Source organism: Mesoplodon mirus (genome assembly GCF_964341445.2).
Source record: "Mesoplodon mirus genome assembly, chromosome: 3".
Classification (NCBI taxonomy): Eukaryota; Metazoa; Chordata; class Mammalia; order Artiodactyla; family Ziphiidae; genus Mesoplodon; species Mesoplodon mirus.
The window spans coordinates 42125739-42140370 of record NC_138978.1 but is presented as its reverse complement, the minus strand read 5'-3'; the positions used below and the strand labels follow the sequence as shown (position 1 = coordinate 42140370).

Here is a 14632-nt window from a genome sequence, read left to right as displayed (position 1 = left end):
GCTGCAGGCAGCGGCTGGGGGAGATGTCCCCCTCAGGAGGCACATGGCGGCATCACAGCACAGCACAGCACAGGGCTGCAGGGGGGTCTCCTCTGGCACCCGGGGCCCTGGCTTAGGAAGGGCAGGGGTGGGACGGGAGGAGGAACTGTGTGCAGAAGCAGCAAGAGAGCAGGGCTGATGCAGAGAGGCTGGTGGAGGAGTGCAAGGGGCCTGGCGCTGGTCAGGGTCAGGAGGACCAGTCCCCCCGAGGTCTCCAGGAGTGCCAGGGTTGAAGAAGCCCGTCCTTGCTCAGGGGCCGGGCAGACACACGGGGGACTGCAAGGGGCTGTCCTGTGGGGGAGGTGCACCGGCTGGTCCTCTGTTTCGGGTCTGACATCCTCTCCCAGCAGCCAAGGCTCGTGCCCAGCTGTTTCCTCCCAGACCCTCCTGCACAGTCACCCGCTCGGGCCTCTGTGGAGCCTGCAGGCCCTGCGTGTGAGGAAGGGCTGCCGAGGGCTGGTGACATGGCCAGGCTGGGCTCTTCTCAAATCTCATTTGGGGTGAAGGATTGGCCTCCTGAGGCCCTCGCGTTGAGCCAAGTCTGTAAGTCTTGTTTGCTCAGGGCAGGATGGACTCTGGCTGGGCCCCTCTAAAGATGTAGTTGAGGAAGCTACCACACAATACCTGGGAGGCTCCTTCCCCGACAGGTGCCCGGGGTGAGCTTCTTCCCTCTGAGCCTTTGGAGACAAGCCCTTTCTCCTGACTCAGCTGCCATGGGATCCTCAGGTGACAGGTGGGTTGTGGGGCGTGAGGGACCCCAGAGTGTGAGGCTGCAGGGGTGCTGGGACACGCTTGTCATGCTGGGGTTCTGGGCCCACAGACCAGGGGTCATGTACCCTCCTTGTCTCCTCTGTCTTCCCTCCCCTTCTCTCTCTCTTCCATTCCATCCGGCTCCTTTCAAGGGAAGGGTAAGCTGGGACAAAGTGAGAGAGTGGCATGGACATATATACACTACCAAATGTAAAATAGATAGCTAGTGGGAAGCAGCTGCATCGCACAGGGAGATCAGCTTGGTGCTTTGTGACCACCTAGAGGGGTGGGATAGAGAGAGTGGGAGGGAGGGAGATGCAAGAGGAAGGAGATATGGGGATATATGTATACGTATAGCTGATTCACTTTGTTATACAGAAGAAACTAACACACCATTGTAAAGCAATTATACTCCGATAAAGATGTTAAAAAAAAAAAACAGGTTTAAAAAAAAAAAAAAAAGAGAAGACACACACGCTCCATATGACATTGTGAATTTATCCAGGGAGTGGGAAAGAGGGGAAGCCAGGTAAGTGACAAACAGGTAGACCCATAACACACGGGAGAGATTAGGGGCCCAGGGCAATGGTAGTCACACAGGATTTAGCAGCTACAGTAACGGCTGCCCAGGGTGTCCTAATCCTAATCCCCGGAACTGGAGAAGAAGCCTGTTTGATCTGTTGGGTCCATGTAATCACAAAGGCCCTTATGAAAGAGAAAGCGATGTCAAGACAGAGCAGGGGAACATTTGAAGAAGCTGATGGATTTGAATATGGAGGAGGGCCCAGGAGCCAAGGAATGCAAGGATTGCAGTTCTAGATGTGGGAAAAGGCAAAGAGAGGGATCCTCTCCTAGATCCCTTCATAGGGGGCCGTGCCAACATCTTGGTTGTGTCCAGGGAAACCCATTTCCGACTTCTGACTCCAGAGCTGTCAGAAAATAACTCTTTGTTGTTCTAAATCCAAAGGGCTGTGGCCAATTTTATTGTCAGCAAAAGGAAGTGAATTCAGGGACAGACAGGCAGGCAGAAGGGGTGAAAGACAAGGAGAGAGTAGACAGACTGGAGGAGAGCAGGCGATCAGGGTTTAGGTGGACAGTCAGAGACACAGGTGGGTCAGAGACAGACGGAGAGATAAGCAGAAAGGGAGCCTGGAGAAAGGTGCGAGGAGGAGGGCAGAACGTCTGATGGGCAGGAGGCAGGAGATGAGGTAGGCAGGCAGGTGGGCAGACAGAAGCAGGAAGTGGGCACAGAGGCAAGGACGGGAGAGAGTGACAGCGAGCCAGGACGGCAGGCAGGGCCCTCAGAGCTCGTCCTTGTCCCCAACAAGCATTACAGGAGCTTCCTGAGCTGCAAGTGGATCCCATTCTGGGGCTTCAGCACAAGCCTTGGAATGGGAACAGGGACCCTGGAGGGATCCGGTGCCAGCTCAAAGCGAAGCAAGGTCAGGGCCACGGCCACCTTCATCTCATTCATGGCAAACTGCTTCCCGATGCAGTTCCTGGGTCAGGGAGGGAAAAGGAAGTGAGCAGAGCCTTCTAACCCCTGCCGGGCACGGGGCATTCAGGGTTCTCCTTCATGTGGCCCAGCCCCGATCCCTTCCTTACGGGTCACACTGAACGTGCCGCCCGAGCCTCAGTCCACCTTCTCCCCCTGACCTTTACAAAGGCCACCTCTCTCCAGGACTAGCTCCTAAGTCCTACTTCTGCTCTCAGCAGTAGCAAGTCCTGCTGGGGAGGGTCGGCGCTCTAAGCCACAGGGTCAAGTCACGTGAATCAGTAAATATGAATTAGTACTTTGTTCACTCATCCACAGGCAGTTTCTGGTTTCAGGCCAGGCCAGGGCACTGTAGGGGGGTGTGGGCCACTCTCGGGCCCTCACCACCCATGGCAGACAAGCAGGGGCCCCAGTCCCCAGACAGAACCGGACAGGGTTGTGTAAGGATGTCAGGATGGCAACAGGCAGGCTTCTTGGAGGGACCACGGGTTAGCGCCCCTCAACCTGTTGGACCACTTGCCTCCCAGTTAATGCTCCGGCCTCCTGTCTCCCCGCAGCCCGTCAGTCAACCCGCCCCTGGAGCCTTCCCATTCTGCTCCAGCAAGGCCCCTCCTCCCGTCCCGTGGGCTCCTCACTGGCCTCTTCAGTCTCCTTGCCTCCCCTCCCTCTACTGCAGCCACGGCGGCTCGGGGCCTGCTGTGCCCTCCATCACAGGGAGGACACGTCGCGGGGCCTCAGCTGGCGTCACAGCGCTCTCTGGGCTGCTCCTCACTCACCTCGCCCCTGTCCAGCCCCTCTTCCTCACTCCGCTCCTGTTGAGGTCCCTTCCCCCCGCCTCTGCCGGCCACATGCTCAAGACACAGTCTAGTGACTGCCTGGCCTCCCACCTCTGCCGCCTGCACCTCTTTCTCCGACATCCCCAAGCAGCTTTAGTGTTAACTCAAGGACACATCACCGTCCAGTGACCAGGACAGTGCCAGAAACATGGAACATTGCACAATCTGCTCAGTGAATGAATGAACGAGTGAAAGAGTGGATGAATGCATGTTGTCTATTTTGTAAGGCAAACGTACTGACCACTACACTATGGAAACGTCGCATGTCTGTCTTGAATAGCGGTAGCTGTTTTTTCTTTTCTTTTCTTTTTTTTTTTTTTTTTTTTTGCGGTACGCTGGCCTCTCACTGCTGTGGCCTCTCCCGTTGCGGAGCACAGGCTACAGACGCGCAGGCCCAGCGGCCATGGCTCACGGGCCCAGCCACTCCGCGGCATGTGGGATCCTCCCAGACCGGGGCACGAACCCACGTCCCCTGCATCGGCAGGCAGACTCTCAACCACTGCGCCACCAGGGAAGCCCCCGGTAGTTGTTTTTTGACTGTGAACTCTTAGAGCAAGGCAAATTTCTTTCATCTGTCTTCCCATCTTGTAATACAGGAGTTGGCACACAGAGGCAGGCTTAATAAATAGCTTTCTATTTGAACATAGTTAATTGAATTGAAAAAAAAAGGGACTGGAGCAAAATTAAATATTAATTCTGACCTAGGAATTGAGTCGCCAGGTACCCCCTGTCCTCTAGTGGCAGCCACATGATGTGCAGCCTGTATCTACAAGCAAGAACAGGTCCATGGCAGAAAACAATTCCTAGAGCAAATTCTGGCAGAATGTTTGCGTGAAGCCTGTTCTGTGAAGGTTGATTCACCAACTGAAAACTTCACGGAAGTATAGACTCAGAAAAATCTTGTATTACTAAGTAGTCCCAAAGTTATGGAAGTTACTGTTTCAGGGAAAGATCTGTATGTAGCCTTTGAAGATTTTCACAGCAGTCATTGTGGAGTGTATCATCCAGCTTAACATCAATTTCACGTGTGCTTTATATTTTACATGCCAGGAACTTCTCAAATGCATGTGTCAGATACAAAAGAGTGAGCTTGTTTTTAATCAAAAGCACTTGGTTGTCCTTCATTATATTCCTTTTCGCCAATGAGAAACTCTGGACTCTGGGACTATGGTATATAACCTCCGCTATATATAAAGACTTACGGTAACTAGAAAAGGTGTCATGTTTATATTAATACACAGTCACAACTTTGTTGGGGTCGACTACAGAAATAGAGAACACACACAAGGCTGTGTAACTTTCTTCAAACGGCAATTGTAAATGATCACATACATGGCTTGAACCATCAGGACAAGGAAGGCAGCTGGAAATCCAAACCCATGCAAACATGACTGGTACAGTGAGATGCTGTCTGTTGAATTAAGTAGAAAAGGCAGTGGGCTGGACTAGGAATGTGTAAAGAGGGAAAACCACCTTTTATGATGACTAAAAATTACAGAAACCAAACATCTGAAGTCTACCTCTCATGGAAAATTCTAACGCTGAAATGTCATACTCCTAAAGCAAGGAAAACCTTGGAATACTTTGGAGCGGTCACAGCCATGGAAATGTGGCTGGTTGTTGCGGAAGTCAGGAGGTCAAGTTCTCCGTGGCATGCCCTGAAGGCCTTCTTGTACATGGGGACACACGCCTCCTTCTCAACATGCCAACATACAGGGACATAACTGCATACACCACATATGAATGTAGACAGTCACACACATCAGGTAGCACCCAGTGACACCCAGATGCTCCAGGTACAGAAGGCTTCACCTGGATCCTCGTGAGAAGGGCAGGAAAGCCCTGTGTTGAGAAGAACCCGGTGCAAACCGGGATGGGTCAAACACCTGCAGAGAGAGCACCGGGGCCAGGACAGGTGGGGTCAATCTCCTTACACCAGTCCACCAGGGGACAAGAATCCCCGAGGGGGAGCAGGGGAGGTGCTGGTCTGGAGAGAGCATCCCATCCCCTCCTCTATCATACCTCTGGTTTCGGCCACACCTTCGGGTTGTGGTGAAGCCCATAAAAGAAGAGGGAGAGTGGGATTCCTGTGGGGCAGGGAGGAGAGAGAGAAGACTGATGGTACCCATGGCAACAGGGGCAATGTGCACAAAAGGCCTGGGAGCCACCATGAGAGCTACCCTCCATCACTCTGAATGAAATCGTGCTCTTGCAAGACAGGTGGGCTGGAGGTGACAAAGCACATGAGCACAGATTAGGAGTAGGTAACCATGCCCAGGATTGAGAAGGAAAAGAATTGGAGGCTTACATTTAGGATCACCTCATGTGAAAACTCACATTTATCAGGTGCCATCATGAGCCCTTGGGGAAAGTGCATTAACTCATCTAATCCTCACAGCAGCCCTCAAGGAAGGCACTCCTATCGCCATGTGCAGATGAGGCACCTGAGCCTTCAAGAGGTTAAGAGACATGTCTGTGACCCCACAGACAGGAGGTGGCAGGGCTAGGATTCAGACCCACTGGGAAGTGAGCCACTGGGTAGCTTCCAACCACGGCAAGGCTCTCAGACCTGAGCATCAGCTGCTCTCTGCCATCCACCTGAGGGCTCCCCAGAGACTGGACCCTCTGACCCATGACAATGGACTCCCTGAGTTCCCTCATTTACTTAGACCCCATATGGAAAGAACCACATCTCCCCTTGCTTATTTCTGCTTCTCTCTTAAGCCTTCACGTCTCAAGGAATTAGAATTTTAGGGCTCCATTACAAGACCACATTCAGGGGCTAGCATTTGCTTATTGAGATTTCATTGGTTCAAGTTCAGTGTCAGGCATTTTACAAAACGTCCAAACTGAAGAATAAATATTAATTATCTTGAGGCGGAAACATCAGACAGAGCATCCTGGAGCTGGAAAGCACATGTGTATTTTTTATCTTCCATGTGGTCTTGCTTAGGTTAGTGGGTGTGGTGAAGTTCATACCTGCAGGTAAGGAGCGTCCATCAAGGAAGGTGATGGGCTTGCTCAGATCTCTGCTGATGACGGGCACTGGTGGATAGAGTCGCAGTGCCTCCTTGATGCACATGGTGGTGTTGGGCATCTGGTCCAGTTGGTCTCTGAAAAGAAGCCCATCTGAGGGCAGGTGGGGCCGGACAACCAGGAGTTCTCCACTCGCTGAGGGGCAAGGTTCTCCCATCTGTTGGGCACTCACCAGGTGATGGAGGCGCCATCCCCCAGGAGGCTCTGGATCTCTTCCCGGCACCTCTGCTGATGCTCAGGGTGGGAAGCCAGAGCATAGAGGGTCCAGGAGATGCCACTGGCTGTGGTATCGTGACCCTCGAACATGAACGTATCCACTTCGGCACGGAGGTCCATGTCAGACAAGCTGCTCCCATTTTCCATCTGCGGAGGCAGGAAGAGTGCAGGAGGCATGTGCGGAGGCAGGGAGAGTGCCCTTCCTCTGTGCTTCTGGGCAAAGCCTCAGGCCTCTCCTGCCCACACTCACTCTGGCAAAGAGGAGGATGTCCAGGAAATCCAGGTGCCTCTTGCTCCTCACCTTCTCCAGCTCTCCCTCCTTCTGCAGGTGAGCTTTCCTCTGCCTGATCACTCCATCTGTCCCAGAACAGTGGTTCCCAGGCAGAGATGAGGGCTTCTGGGGAACCAGATGCAGCACCCACCATAGCCCCATCTTCCCCTCAGGCCCAATCTGGATACCAGATGGATGAGGACGAGGGTGGGAATGGGCCCACATGTCAGGGCAGAGAGCTCCAGCATCGTGTGATCCAGGTCAGGAATCCCCTCAATAGCACAGCCCATGGAGGCTCTGCGGAATGATGCTGGGAGGGGGTCTCATTCAACCGTCTCCAACGTGGTGACACATGTGTCTCCCTGCACCTCACTTGACACCCTGACATCTCGGTTCACAACTCCTGCACCAGGAAGTACCCAGTGTGGGTGTGTGCCAGCCCCTGAAGAGGAAGCAGGAGTCTGGGCTCTGCCTGAGGGGTCAAGGCCAGGCCCTTTTACATGTGCATGATGGGGGTGGGTGCGCGGGAGCCGCCCAGAAGGAGGAGCAGAACCTGTGTGTTGATGGGCCAGCTGGCAGGCCCGGTGGCTCCAGCGGTCTTGAGGGGTCAGCCTGTAGATGATGTCGTTCTGGTGGAAAGCATTTCTTAATCGGGTAATAGTCAGGTTGCCGAGGTCCCTGATGGCCTGGATGTAGGACTGGATGTTCCTGAAGGGAGAGGATTCAGAGGAGACTGGAGTGGAGGGAGCCTCTGACCTGGAGACGGAGTGGGGCTCCAGGTGGGGATTCCTCAGTCAGTGGGGACAGGCAGCACTGAGGCTTTGTCATTTCTGCCTTACAACCCTGGAGACCCTCAGTCCTTTACAAGTGGCCTGAGTGGCCAGGTTTCTCCCTGTTCAGGAATCAGGGACCTGTGACTGAGTCAAAGTTGGTCTGGGTGGAATTTGACTGTGGTCCATGACTCTGTGCAGAATGTTGCTTTTTGTGCTGAGAAGCATCCACGCTGCCCTAACTGCCTCTCAGGTAAGTCCTCCCCAGCTGGTGAGAACAAGGACCCTGGCATTGAAAGGTTGTCACTGACCTGTCTGTCTGGATGCTGCCCTGGTGGCTGAAGGCGCACTTCATGATGGTGTCCAGGGTCATCAAGGAGACGGGTCCAAGGACCTCCAGATGTGAGTCCAGGCTGACGAGCTCCTCCCACTTGTCCTGTAGTGGGAGGAGGACATTGACCCTGCTCTGCTCTCCCAGAAGGCCTGCGCTGACAAGGCCAGGCTCTCTGTCTGTCTGTCTGTCTCTCTAAATCTTTGGATGAATTTTTCTCACTTTCTAAGTAGATGTGTTATTTAAGAGTGTAAAGTAAGTGTGTAATGGGATGGCTATTTTCTCAGAAAATTTAATTATGTAATTTATGATCATCCCTTATAGTTTGACTAAAGTTTGAATTTTAGAAATTAGTTATTATGATAATCAATTTTTGAAGACCAGAAAACACTGTTTCTCAGGTGCCAAAGGGGAGTCTTTTTGTTGATAGCTGAGCTGCACATTTTGGACAGGCGAAGTTCAACTTTAGGGAGTAAACGTCTCAAGTCCAGAGAAGGCTAACTGGATGTTATTGGGGATCCTAAGGAAGGGACATCAGGGACTTCAATTTCTTTTGTTCAACAAATGTTAGCTGAGCACAGTTGGGTGAGAAGCTGGAAACGTGATGGAAGGCGATGTGTTGGCAGGACAAAGCTCTACACAGATTGTAGACCTGGTTTCCAGTTCTTCCCATTAGTGGCTCAGTTCCATGCAGAAACCTGGACGTCTGGCCAGAGTCCACCTGAATGCCATCCTGGGATGTCTAACCTACGGCTGAAACTGACATTGCTCAGGCCAGAACTGCTCAGGCCTGACATTGCTCAGGCCGTGTCCTCAGGTTGTCCTGCTGTCCAAGGAGAATGACCATTGTTCCAGCCTACACTGCTGAAGACTCACAAGCAGGGGCAATGTGAACCCTGTATCCACCATGGCCCTCCTTTCCCTTGGCAATGAACAAATTGTACATCCAAGGTGGTTACTCTTCTGTCCAATCCATTTTACGGGGAGTCCTGTCTCATAGTCAAGACCTGGGACTCTGCCTTTGGAAATATCTTAGAAGGACTTTCCATCAAAGGAAGAGGGATTTATTTATACCAATTTGAAAAGGAAGCTTCTTTCTAAGAGTTGCAAAGTCAGTATATTTGGACATACATATCCCGAGTGTATAAATGCATGCCTGTGTACATCTGTCAGGTATGTCTCAATGTGTCCAAATATGTGCATATGTATGCCAATGAGTGTGTCCAAATTCTTACCTCCATATAACAGTAGCACATGTGTGTTGAGGTGTATGAGTCACATAGGGTGTGTGATAATGTGTCTATGTGTCTGCAAGAGGCAACAGGGTCTGGCTGTACAAGGGTGTCTGAACACTTGACATTGCATATGTGCACTTCTAACGTGTGATGTGCCTCTCTGTGGGATTGAGCGCATGATTCTGGGGAGCTGTGTCTGATGGATGTCTGAGGGATATATCTGTCTGAGAGTGGACTGTGGATTGAGCTTGCTGTGAGTTGTGCAGGTGAGAGAGAGATGGACTCACCAGCATCAGAGTCAGCCATGAGACCCACGTAGGGCTTCAAGATGTCGTAGTGGAAGGCTGGGGTCAGCATCTGCCGGTGCTGGAACCATGTATGCCCCTCCAACACGAGCAAACCATTCCCTGGGCCACAGATGGGTGTGTGTGTGGGATGGGGAGACTGGATCAGAGGGACGACTTGGGAGGAACCAAGAGTGTCACAAGGAGGTCTGTCACAGAAAAGGCAGGAAAGGCCAGTACATTTCAGGAATGTGAATTTCCAAAATGGCTGCTCCATTAAGAAGTGACAGTTTGACATAAAGTTTGAAAAAGAGTTGGGGGAACAAGGACCTACTGTATAACACAAGGAACTATACTCAATATTTTGTAATAACCTATAAGGGAAAAGAATCTGAATCACTCTGCAGTATACCTGAAACTAACAGAACATTGTAAATCAACTATACTCCAATAAATATTTTTAAAATATATTATAAAAAACTAATATATGTTTGAAATATAGTCACAATCTGAAAACATTTAATAATTTCTTACTTTGGTTAGTCATTATTAATTATTCATTGTGCAGAAAAAATGAGAAAAACAAGACATTTACCTCAGAAGTTTTGTCCATAATGATAGGTCATGAAATATAATCTCCTTTCTAGTATATGAAGAATAATATAGTGTAACTTATAGGGCTATTTTAAAGATTAAATGAGGCAATAAATGTATGTTGCATAGAACACATCTGACACTTTATTTTTTAACGTTTTTATTGGAGTATAATTGCTTTACAATGGTGTGTTAGTTTCTGCTTTATAAAAAAGTGAATCAGTTATACATATACATATATCCCCATATCTCTTCCCTCTTGCGTCTCCCTCCCTCCCACCCTCCTTATCTCACCCTTCTAGCTGGTCGCAAAGCACCGAGCTGATCTCCCTGTGCTATGCGGCTGCTTCCCACTAGCTATCTATTTTACACTTAGTAGTGTATATATGTCCATGCCACTCTCTCACTTCGTCCCAGCTTCCCCTTCCCCCTCCCCGTGTTCTCAAGTCCATTCTCTAGTAGGTTTGCGTCTTTATTCCTGTCTTGCCCCTAGGTTCTTCATGACCATTTTTTTTTTTTTTAGATTCCATATATATGTGTTAGCCTACGGTATTTGTTTTTCTCTTTCTGACTTACTTGACTCTGTATGACAGACTCTAGGTCCATCCACCTCACGACAAATAACTCAATTTCGTTTTGTTTTATGGCTGAGTAATATTCCATTGTATATATGTGCCACATCTTCTTTATCCATTCATCTGTCGATGGACACTTAGGTTGCTTCCATGTCCTGGCTATTGTAAATAGAGCTGCAATGAACATTGTGGTACATGACTCTTTTTGAATTATGGTTTTCTCAGGGTATATGCCCAGTAGTGAGATTGCTGGTTCGTATGGTAGTTCTATTTTTTGTTTTTTAAGGAACCTCCATACTGTTCTCCATAGTGGCTGTATCAATTTACATTCCCACCAACAGTGTATTGAGGGTTCCCTTTTCTCCACACCCTCTCCAGCATTTACTGTTTGTAGATTTTTTTGATGATGGCCATTCTGACCAGTGTGGGATGATATCGCATTGTAGTTTTGATTTGCATTTCTCTAATGATTAATGATGTTGAGCATTCTTTGCCATGTGTTTGTTGGCAGTCTGTATATCTTCTTTGGAGAAATGTCTATTTAGGTCTTCTGCCCATTTTTGGATTGGGTTGTTTGTTTTTTTGATATTGAGCTGCATGAACTGCTTTTAAATTTTGGAGATTAATCCTTTGTCCACATCTGACACTTTAATAAGAAGAGTTCATGTTAATAAGAGTTCTTGTTACCTCTTCTTCTTTAGACCTGAAAAAAACACTTTAAAGCGTTGTTGGGACTTCCCTGGTGGCACAGTGGTTAAGAATCCGCCTGTAGGACTTCCCTGGTGGCACAGTGGTTCAGAGTCCGCCTGCCAATGCAGGGGACATGGGTTCGTTCCCCAGTCTGGGAAGATCCCACATGCTGTGAAGCGGCTGGGCCTGTGAGCCATGGCCGTTGAGCCTGCGCGTCCGGAGCCTGTGCTCGGCAACGGGAGAGGCCACAACAGTGAGAGGCCCGCGTACCGCAATAAAAAAAAAAAAAAAAAATAGAATCCGCCTGCCAATGCAGGGGACACGGGTTTGAACTGTGGTCCAGGAAGATCCCACCTGCCGCGGAGCAACTAAGCCCGTGCGCCACAACTACTGAGCCTGCTCTCTAGATCCCGTGAGCCACAACTTCTGAGTCTGCGTGCCACAACTACTGAAGCCCGCGCTCCTAGAGCCTGTGCTCGGCAACAAGAGAAGCCACTGCAATGAGAAGCCCGCGTACCACAACAGAGTAGCCCCGACTCACCTCAACTAGAGAAAGCCCGCGTGCAGAAATGAAGACCCAAAACAGCCAAAAATAAATAATTTATTTTAAAAAGTGTTGTTGCTACTATCATGAATACTTTTAATAATAATAATACTATGGGCTGCCTTCCCGTCCTGATGCTTGTCAGCTGACAGTCCGTCTCAAGCCACCTCCCACTTGCTTCCCATCCCTGACTCTCTTAGGCTGGCTTGTGGGCTGTAAGGATGGCTGGTAGAGGGTCAGGTATTGATGGCTGAACTGGCAGTCTCTTCTGGAATTTCACAGACCCAGGGGCATGTACCCAAGAGGGAAGATTTGCTCTAGCTGGGATGTGGGTTTTGCTCTACCTGATCTCACCAGGACCACCTTCATGTAGTCAGGGTCAGAGATCACAGGGCTAACCTTGCTCCCCCCTAGTCAGTGAGGATGGACACATGGGAATTTCTCTATCCTTTTCAGCGGTTGTTGCTGTTTCTGTTCCTTTGGAACTATAACAAGAGTAACAAAATAAAAAAACCTTGTTTTAAGGTCAGTTGCTTGGGGTGGGGGTGAATGTTTGGACAGGCATGGAGAGATGGTTCAGAAACTATCTGCAGAGATCAAAGATTAGCTCTGATGAGCTGGGCTCTGATCCAGATTCTTGATATCTCTCCAGAGCTTGGCCTAAGATCGGATTCTGTCTCCTTGTTTGTTTCTCACTCAGAATTGCCATTATAAGTTTACGCATAATTCATGCTTGATAAATGTTCAGGGATTAACTCCATGGCGTATAAAACATTTTCATAGACATCTGTAATGCTCAAGACAAACATGTATAAGGGAGGGATTATTACTTGATCCATCTCACTGAAGAATGAGGCAACCCACATTAAAGGATAAGCCCAAGTGAGCTGCATCTAAAGTCAAACCTGCTGACTCCAAGGTGTCCTTCCCCAGGGTTCCCAAGGCTCCCTGGGTGCTTCTATTATCAGGTTTCAACTCAATGTTCTAATTGTGGGGCACCGTGTTGACAAGCTTACTTTTCATATATGTCATCCCTGTGTTCCTAGAGCCAGCATAGATCATGGTTCATAGAGATTGTGCCTCCTCACTTTTAAAAGAATCAATAATGTTCATGAAGAAGGAGTGAGTACATGCAGGAGTGTGAATGAATGAGTCTTGATTAAAATTGCTGTTGCAAGTGACAGAATCAGAGCTAACGGAAGAGAGAGGAAAAGGACAAAAAGAAAGCTGGGGGCCCAGGGGTGTCTCACGGACCCCAAGGGCAAGGGGCAGCCAGGCTGTGGAAGGGCAGAACCAGGGACTGAAGGGCTGCCAGGACTGTTTCTCCCATTCTTTCTCTCTGTACCTCCATGCATTCATCTCCCAGAAAGTGTTTATGGAGGTTCCACCTCGTACAGGCACTTTTCTAGAAGCTGGTGATACAGTTACGAACAAACAGATACAGTCACTGTCCTTGTGCAGCTGGGTCCAGGAGATACAGGAGGGAATGTCTGCCCTTCTGAGGTTGGCACCTCACCATTCTGCCACCATCATGTCTGAGTGGCACTGCTGAATCCTATTCCAAGAATCTGATTCTAATCTCATGGCCAAGACGTCCACCTGCTACAATCAACTGTGGCTGGGGGTGAATAGGGTTTTCGAAAGCCACCCTGTGCGAGGGAAGAGATCTCAGAGCAGACATCCAAAATGTTTCCACTACAGTGAATGTCAAATACATGAATGAGTAGATGGGTAGAAGGACTCATTCGTTTATCTGGTAACTCTGTGTTGAGTACTTACTTTGGGTCAACTGCCATCCTAGGAGCTAGAGATCCAGCAGTGAACAACAAAATCCCTGCTATTGTGGAGCTCCTGTTCTAGTGGGGGTGTGGGCAGGGCTGACAATCCTGCCCTGAACTGAGACGTGTCCTGCTTGAATTCATTCTGGGGGCTGCCCTGTGTTCCCAGGTCACGTCCATCATTGGGACTGCCCTGCTTTGTTGATCCAGTGCAGGGACTGACTGGTGGGAGCCTCTTACCTCCCCAGCTATGTTACCTAGTTTTCCTGGATCTCCTCTTGTTGGCCCAGAGGACTTGGGGTCCGTGTTTCTGCACAGGAGCATGCCTCCTTTCTGATTGCTTGGTGCCCAAGCCAGCCAGCTGCCTGCAAATCCTTCTTCATTGGCACTGCCTTTGTTCTACCCAATTATGTATGGCATTCTAATTCCTGACTCTGCCAATATTAGAGGGGTTGAAAGAAATCTCAGTATTATAAGAGCTAGAAATATTTGGTTGTGATTGCTATATTAGGCCAGTAGAAATTGAGAAGTAATTAAGCACCATGAGTAGTATAATTTATGTAAGGGAAATTATCTACTTATTGAGTCTATATATTCTCTGATGGCCATCAGTGTAATGGGAACATCACTGGAGGTGTTTTAGGGGTTCCATCCGTCAACTCTTAACTCAGAAAAGTGACAACTGCATCAAAAAAAGACCACAATTTCTCAAAATCAAAATAATCTGGAAATCGAATACAACCATTTTCATGAACAAACTGGGCTTTGGCTGACTCTCTGTGGCTTATTCCAATAGGAGCCATCTTAGCTCCACTCTGCTGATAATCACTCGGCCTCCTTCTCTTGAGAAAAGACTGGCTCTCACTGTGTGCCCTCACCCCCTGCATCCCCCCGGGGCTGAGTGCTGGCTCACTCAGTGGGTAGGCACTGCCCTTCCCCAGCCTGCAAGCTGCTCCTTTCTCTCTGTCTGCTCTCACTCCACACACCTGGGCTGAGCATCTCTCCAAGTCAGGCTCTGTGTTGGGTACTGGAGTACAGGGGTACAAGAAGGGGACGATACCTCAGCCCCAGGGAGCTCATAGTACAGTGTATGAGGGACGAGAGCCCAGAGATGAACAGACCCTATTTAATGGCACAAGTCAAATGTCAGTACCCTTTGCCTAGAGGCCATCCTTGAGGCCTGATTGA

At 49.5% G+C, this 14632-nt stretch overlaps 1 protein-coding gene across 1 annotated transcript in view; it reads right to left on the bottom strand.

The window, feature by feature from the left end:
* Window positions 1–1530: 1530 nt before the first annotated feature.
* The window catches only part of LOC309800451 (taurochenodeoxycholic 6 alpha-hydroxylase-like), a gene marked incomplete at its 5' end in the record, with an annotated part of 44569 nt that continues 31467 nt past the window's right edge, over window positions 1531–14632 (bottom strand). Inside the window, 9 exon segments of the mRNA XM_082614578.1 lie at window positions 1531–2288; window positions 4933–5006; window positions 5143–5207; window positions 6100–6232; window positions 6331–6519; window positions 6623–6729; window positions 7197–7351; window positions 7725–7896; window positions 9267–9386. Coding sequence (XP_082470704.1) covers window positions 2120–2288; window positions 4933–5006; window positions 5143–5207; window positions 6100–6232; window positions 6331–6519; window positions 6623–6729; window positions 7197–7351; window positions 7725–7896; window positions 9267–9386 — 1184 coding nt within the window. The 3' untranslated portion in view covers window positions 1531–2119.